Source organism: Mandrillus leucophaeus, unplaced genomic scaffold (genome assembly GCF_000951045.1).
Source record: "Mandrillus leucophaeus isolate KB7577 unplaced genomic scaffold, Mleu.le_1.0 Scaffold6, whole genome shotgun sequence".
Lineage (NCBI taxonomy): Eukaryota > Metazoa > Chordata > Mammalia > Primates > Cercopithecidae > Mandrillus > Mandrillus leucophaeus.
In genome coordinates, this window is record NW_012106474.1 from 4751469 (window position 1) to 4759408 (window position 7940).

The 7940-nt window shown below is 41.7% G+C and overlaps 1 protein-coding gene across 1 annotated transcript in view; it reads right to left on the reverse strand.

The window, feature by feature from the left end:
• The window catches only part of FGFR1OP (FGFR1 oncogene partner), a 43201-nt gene that overhangs the window by 12928 nt on the left and 22333 nt on the right, over positions 1-7940 (reverse strand). Inside the window, exons 7-9 of the mRNA XM_011999628.1 lie at positions 6202-6428; positions 3877-3989; positions 2167-2235 (exon numbers count right to left, since the gene is read on the reverse strand). Coding sequence (XP_011855018.1) covers positions 2167-2235; positions 3877-3989; positions 6202-6260 — 241 coding nt within the window. The 5' untranslated portion in view covers positions 6261-6428. The remainder of the gene's footprint in view (positions 1-2166; positions 2236-3876; positions 3990-6201; positions 6429-7940) is intronic.

Here is a 7940-nt window from a genome sequence, read left to right on the forward strand (position 1 = left end):
GGGCTCTGTGTGATGCAGCAGGACTCCAAAAGCAGCATGACCTTGGGCAAGTTACTTAACCTAGATTCTTCATCTGTAAAAATGGAGATAGTAATAAAACCTACCTCATAGGATATGAATTAAATAAAATAATTCCTTGGTACAGCACCAGGCACTTATCACTAACATCATTATTCTCCTAGGCTAGTCCACTAGCATCTCTCTACGTATTACTCAAAATATCTAGAGTACTGTATATTTAAAATGTGAAAAACCCAGACAGAACACAACATTGTTGCAAAACTAAATAAATCTTTATTTCTACTGAATCCTAATGCCTAGGTAAATGACAAACATCCAGCTAGTGAACTGGTAGTTCTCACCTGCGTAACTACCCCAATTCCAACCCGAGGTAAGCCTAAGTCCCGAGAGAAGTGAAGTGAAGGAGCACACCACCCTCCTGCCTGTACCCAGCAACTCTGAAGCCCCAGTAACCACGTTCCCTCCTAAGGATGAGAATTCTCAGCAGCTCCCCACTCAGAAACAGGCGGGAAAACCCTCACTTTGGTAAGAGAATAGAGCAGTCAAGAGAAAAAAGCTAAAAGGTTTGGCAACAGAGTGAAACACCACAAAAGTGAAAAAAAAAACAGAACACAAAGGGGACAGGGCAGCCATCACGGTGCAGAAGTCAGGAGTAAAGTCTCCAGTGGCAGTTAGCCATTGAGGTCGAGTGGAAAAGAACATCTAATGGCAACCACAACCACAGCTGACAGGAAAAGCACAAGGGAGGGAAAGGGGGCTGGCCCACCTAGCTGGCCAGCCAGCAACCAGGACGCACAAAGAGCAGAGGGCAGCACAACCAGCAACTCAGTTACCAGGACTCCAGGGCACTGTGTGAACAAGAATCCAGGCAGCTCAGGGAACATTTATTCTTCTGCAAATGGGGGAACAAAGTAACATAAAAAGAAAACTAACATTTACCAGGCACCTACCATGCCAGGCACTGTACTTTAATTTACGTATGAAGAGATATTTAAATCCTATTTATTCTTTAAAACAAGGCAGATGTTACTAGTTCCACTTAACAGATGAGGAAGTAGCAGTTTAGTTTATCTCCCTACGCTACCCATCAATCAGTGCCACATCTGAGATGTCACTTCCATCCAACTCCAAGCCCAAGTTCTTTGCACTATCCAAAATGTCTCTCCAGAAGAGGGAAGGGCGTTCTCGGAGCTGCCCCTCAGACAGGGCTGGGTTTTAAAAGCACACGGGACACAGCTGTCTTTCTCCCCAACCTGCCTGTGCAGCTGTCTTCCAATGCTTCCATGTGTGAGTGATTACAGACCAGGAAGCGATGCTATCACATCCACAGAGAGCATAGGAAGTGGCCATCGAGAAGCTGGCTGCACCGATTCCTTCAGGTCAGCAAGTTTGCCTGTACATAAATGAGTCTGCCTAAAGTATGCCTGTCACCCTGCTACAGTCTTGTACAGAACAGAACACTCAATGAGAACTGTGCTCTCAGCATATGGTGCAGGGCTCGGTAATGTTCACACCGACACTCTTACTTCCGTAGGAATGAACGTACTTACATGGCAGGCTTACCAACTTCTGCTCCATAGAACAGAACTGAACACATCTCACAATTTTTCTTTCAATAAGTCTGTTTCCCCATTAGACTGAATTCTCTGAGGCCTGGACCATGTACTACCAGCATCTAGCAAATGGCTCTGCCTCTGCACAAATTTTTCTATCTGAACTGAAATATCGTCCCTTCTCTCTTATACATCTACTTAACCATGAAGCTTCTGCACAGAAGTCACTTCTTATAAAAGGTCTTCCCTGAATGCCAAGACTGGACAAAGGTAACCTACTAGCCATTTCCATACAAATATATACTGACCCTTTTACACTCAAAATATCTGTAGATGCCCGTTTAATGTTCATATTCCTGACCAGAATTCAAACTCCATGAAGACAGAGGTTCATGAGGACATGATGGCTGTTGCTGTAGCCATCTCTCGTATAGGGTGTAATCCTGAACACGTAAAAGCCATTCAAACACCTGCTGAATGAGCAGCGGCAGGAAGGTGTTCAGCGTAGGCAGACTGAGTCACTTCTTTTACAACCTTACCCTAAAAATAATCACTTTAAAATGATCAACACAAAAACTGGAAATCTAGTTACCTAATCCAAGTGATCCAATTTTATCACTGATCAATTTCAGATCTTTCAAAACTGTATTTCCCCTTTTACCTGTGAACAGGAAAAAATACTAGCATTAGAGTGACTTTTAGAATACAACAGTCTCTAAACCACATCAATTTTTGTTGTTGTTCAATATGGGGGCTTCTTTATGATAGAGCATAACAACCTAAAACTAAGGAAAAAATAAACTGTGATTAATGAATGCTTAAACTATGCATTACAACCCTTTTTTTGAGACGGAGTCTCACTCTGTCACTCAAGCTGGAGTGCAATGGCGCAGCCTCGGCTCACTGCAACCTCCGCCTCCCAGGTTCAAGCGATTCTCCCGCCTCAGCCTCCTAAGTAGCTGGGACTACAGGCACGTGCTACCACACCCGACTAATTTTTGTATTTTTAGTAGAGACAGGGTTTCCCTATGTTAGATAGGCTGGTTTCAAACTCCTGACCTTGTGATCCACCCGCCTTGGCGTCCCAAAGTGCTAGGATTAAAGGCGTGAGCCACTGCGCCTGGCTACAACCCTTTTTAAACCATAAACAATACTACTTTATTGGAACACAACCACCAAAAAATATTTTTGCCTAATTATAAGACATCACTTTCCATAAACAGCCCTGTTAGGTATGAATTCATAGACTACTGTTAATTATTTTCATGAATCTTATTTTTCCTTTGAACTTCTAAATTTTTCTTCAATGCAACTGCTATTTCATTTACTAAAGTGACAATCCTCACTGGTTTTTGGTCCTTCGTTCTCAATGTCCTCTCTAAATGATCATTCTCTAATCAGTGTCAGAATGACACGTTCATGATGTCCTGGATTCCTTTCTTAAAGGTGGCAGTAACCACAGGAAAGAAGCAAATGGGAAGGGATATGAACCTTATAAATACATGGCTGGTTTAAGAGAAGCAACAGGTCGGCTCTCTTATGTGCCCTAGGAAGTCCCACAGTATATCAAGCAATACAAAAAGATTCGGAAGTACTGGACAATTATGCAAAACTCATACTGCAAATTCCTAGTGAATCTACTTTCGGAAACTTTCCAAAAGAGGTACACGAGCTCTGAAACACTATGCTAATTAAATACAACATTTACTATTATATGGTTTCCAAAGGACCTCTGCCCATCCTACCTGTTCAGGGCTATGCTGTTTAAATTCCTATCACTGTGTGGGGAGAGGTGGGAAAGTAACTGGTGCCAGAGCTAGACTATTCCACATGTAATCAGTGCTCTTTAGCTCTGCTGCATTTACGATGACATGTCAGGTCATTCTTGAAAATGATCTGCAGAATAATTTTTTATTTAACATTTTATGATACTTACTGTGGTATCACTAAACAAATTTTTTAAAATTAATTGAAAGCAAATCCGACTCAAGTCACTGTAAATGTCCAAAAAAGGAGAGATGATTTAAAAATTATATTTCTATAGATAATACAAATCAGCTAAAAAATCAACTAAAAAGTATTCCGATGGTATGTAGGTATAGGAAGGGGCAGAATACAAAACAACATATAAAATATGACCACATAAGAAGTAACAAAATATTAACAGGAAAGATTTCTGAGTGATAAAATTATAGGTTATTTTAGTGATTTTCCTGGGGAAAAAAAATCAACAATAATCATATAGTGCTTAATTAGAGAAAAAATATCCCAAGTATTCAAGCCCACATCTTTGGGCACTTACTCTCAGAGTCTTTTAAGGAAGGGGCCCCCGCCAGGGAGCTGAGTCCACTTTTTAAGGGGGGTGCATCCGAGAGCGAGGCCAGGCTTCCTGGTTGCTTCCTAGGTTCACTCCTCCTAGCAAGAAACAAGGACAGTTAATCGGTGCTCTTATGTTCTGCCACTAAACACTTTTATCCTGCCACTGAAACAAAAGCAACTTAAAGATACTTTATATGCACAGTGGCTGGAAATCAAGAATGTAGACTTTAAAAATTCAAAACCATAAAGTATACCAAGGGAGTGCAAACTACAGATCAACCACAATCAGCACAGCCAGGGTGTAAGAAATCAGCTCACCTCTCTTTAGAATTCTGTTTGATAATCTTATAAACTAAATTGACCTCTGCACTGTGATTTTTTCCAGAAGCCCTTTTCCATCACCCAGACATGCAGCCAAGGGACAATACAGGAGTTTACTAGCAAATAAGTGCCACCTCTCAGATTAAATACTGTTTACAGAAGCCACAAACAGCCATGCTGATGAACTCCCCTTAAAGTCATGACCACTAACCTCAAGGGTACCTTTAACACTGCCCAACACCCCCCGGGTTTCCACAGTCCCTTCTCGCCTTACTTTGTTATAGAAAGATTTCACACTTTCTCCGCTCTCTTCAAATCGCAACCTCCGTCCTCCATCCTCACGCAACTATGAACTACGGTGACAGCTTGCACAGGTGCCACCATCATATCCACCCCCTGCCTACAACGGGACCCACACGCTCTCCACTTTTCCAACAAACACAAGCCCCTGCATGGGATTCCATTGCTGTGCAGCCCTCCAGGAGTTCTCCTCTCACTCCCTTACATCATTAATTCTTCCATCTTTAAAGCTGAGCAGTTCTCGTCTGCATACATGCTGTTCTTTCTCCCACCTAAACACGCTTTTCAGCCCTAAATCCTACCCCTCCAGCCACCACCCTGTTCCTCTGCACACTTTTACAACTCATCAGAAAACTATCTGTCATCTACAATCCTTTCCTGTCTTGAATGTACTCTAATTCTCTCACCTGCCTCACACCCCCATTCCAACAAAACTGTGTCAAGGTCATCACTGACCTCCAGATGGCTAAATCCAATGGCATCATACAGCTACTCCTCCCTACCGCCACCTCCAAAGACACCACTCTCCTGGTTCCATCTCCTCCACTGCTTCCAGCTCCCTACTCTGGCCTCAAGGTGTGCAGGACCTGCTTCCTTGGTGATCCTCTGTAGTCTCCCACACCCACATTATCTACAAACTGAAGACTCCTAATTTACATCTCCAGCCTAGACCTCTCCCAATCCCAACTCACATACCCAATCGCCTACTTCGGATTTCCACTAGCAATCTTCTCTAACTTAGCACAGCGACAGGGGCCTCCAGGCAGTCATGCCACCTGTCTGTGCAATCCACTCTTCCTCTTGCCATTCTTCATCTAATGGGTTTCCAACCTTCTAGTTTTGCAGGCTAAAAACCATGATGCCACTCTGGATATTACTTTTTTCTCTAGCACTTACTGGCAAATCCTTTTCCATCTAACCTCAAAATACTTCTAAAACCCACCTGTTTCTCCCCACCACTTCTATCACTTCTCACCTGAATAATCATTAATGGCCTCCTACCTGGAAACTCCAAGTCCAACCTTCCTCAGCAACCCTGGGATCCTTCTGTAATGGACGCCGGATCAAGACCCTCAGGGCTTCCAGTCTCAAAGGAAAGCCATCCAGCCCCTCATCTCTGAGTCCACCTCATCTGATCCCCATCTTGCTCTCCCTGCTACGCCCCCACTCACCTCCCTGCTGTCTGCTGTTTCCTCTCCCCAGAGCTCCATCAACCCATGGCAATTCCCTCATCTCCTCTAGTTCTTTGCTTACTGGGCAGCTCCAAGTGAGGCCCCCTCCAATTTGGACAGCTGACATGCACCTGCCCTGACCACACACTTTGGCTTCCATCACTGCTCTGCTCTCATCACCCAACACACCGCAGCATAACCCTCATTGCCTGACTCCGTTGCCAGAGCGGGAGCTTCCTGAGGGCAGGAGTCTTCCTCTTCTATCATTGCTGTACCCCACCCTGGAACAGCCCTGGCAAGTGGCTGACAATCTACACTTACCTGTTAGAATAAATCATGTCTAGGTTTTTCTAAAACCTGGGGTTGTTTTACAACATCAAAGGCATTAACAATGCATAATCAGATTTATGGATCCAATAATTATAAACCATCCATAGTTCATTATTTTTTAACTACAAAATGAAAACATTTATTTTTAAACCACCAGTCTCATAGTTCAAAAACTATTTACTCACAAACCATAAGTTTTCTCTGGCTTGGGAATGGGATCATCAAAGAAAGAATCTCCTTCCATATCATCTTCATCTGGACAAAGGCCGGCTTTGTCTTTGCCATCTAAAGTTTTGTTGCTTAGAAAAGATCCAATCTTTGTTTCATGGGACAGTAAGTGAAGGCTGCTTTTGCTCTTGGGTTCTGACAGAGAGACACTTGTATCACTCTGATTGGCCTCATTGTTGGCTTTCTAGAAAGAAAGAGAAAAGGCCTCCTTGGTGAGATACAACTTTAAGATATTTTAAATAATAAAAGAAGTCGCATGAGCATAAGGAAACCTGTGTTTGTGTGTGTGCAACCTCTGTGTGTGTGGGGGGGGGGCGGCTCCCAGCAGTGTGAACTGCAGAGCAATGCCATGATTCATCACTCCATCCCCAGGATTCCTAACATGGCAAACTTTCAAAGGTGGAAAAATATTAGAGAAATATATTAATACCATTCCTTTCCTCTTTCCCTAAATGGAAATAGCTTTAGTATACCTATCCCATTTATAAACACTTTCCCATTGAGAAACAATTTCCCATCTCCTCTTCCATATGTCATTGCTTTATAAATTATCTTAAATTAATACATTTTTCAACTTGAAAACACGAGAGACCATTACTATTAAAGGAGAAAAGAAAGATTACATATGAATGAACCAAGCATTAAAGTAGTCATTTGTAAAAATAGCCATTTTCCATCCAGTGCTAAACACAACAGGCATCAAGGTGAAAGACACTGCCTTCAACCACTCAAACATAAGCATTTGCTAATTAAAATAATTATCTCAATTCTGACTTCCAGGGTAACTTCCTAACCTATACTTATTTTGATGTCCATGGACATATATATCTATGTGTGTGTACGTGTATATTTCTCTACGTATCTTAACACAACGTTATAAAAAAAATTCTGAATCATCCTTATCCATGCCCTTGGATATAGAGTGATGTTACCACTTTTCTTTTCTTATTTTCAGGGAGTCCTAACCTTCACGGCTGACTTTCACGCCATTCTTGGTCAGATTTCTTTCTGCCCTAAGACGGGTCTATGTTAACAATAATAATGAAAAAATAAATAATGCTAGTAATAATAAAAAGTAGTAATAATAAAAAGCAGCTAACATTTATGGTGAACATTCAAATGCTTCACCTTATCTCACTTAATCTTCAAAATGGCCCTATGATCTGGAGATAGCTTTATCTCTGTGGATATAAATAAGGAAACACAGAGATAGACGTTTATGTCACTTGTCAAAGTCTCCACTTAGTTAAGTGGTAAGGTCAATATCAAAGTCAAAGCCTGATTCCAGAGGTTAACTCAATATTTATGCTATTCGGCTAAATTATAATGAATTTGTGGGCTTTATGGGTTAAAAATGGCAATTTCCCAAAAATCAGCCTTGTGTACTAAAGAGAGCAGTATTGTGTAAAATACCTGGAGTACTAGAAAAAGCACTCAACTGAAACAAAGAATCTGGAATGTAGTCCAAAATTATTAACTGCATTTTTTTTTTTTTTTTTAAAGAAACAGGGTCTCACTATGTCACCCAGGCTGGTCTTAAAACTCCTGGGCTCAAGCAATCCTCCTGCCTCAGTCTCCCAAGTAGCTGAGTTTATGAGATTACAGGCACAAACTACACCCAGTCGTATAAATTTTTTTTTTTTTTTTTTTTTTTTTGAGACAGAGTCTCGCTCTGTCACTTATCATTGAAGAATGT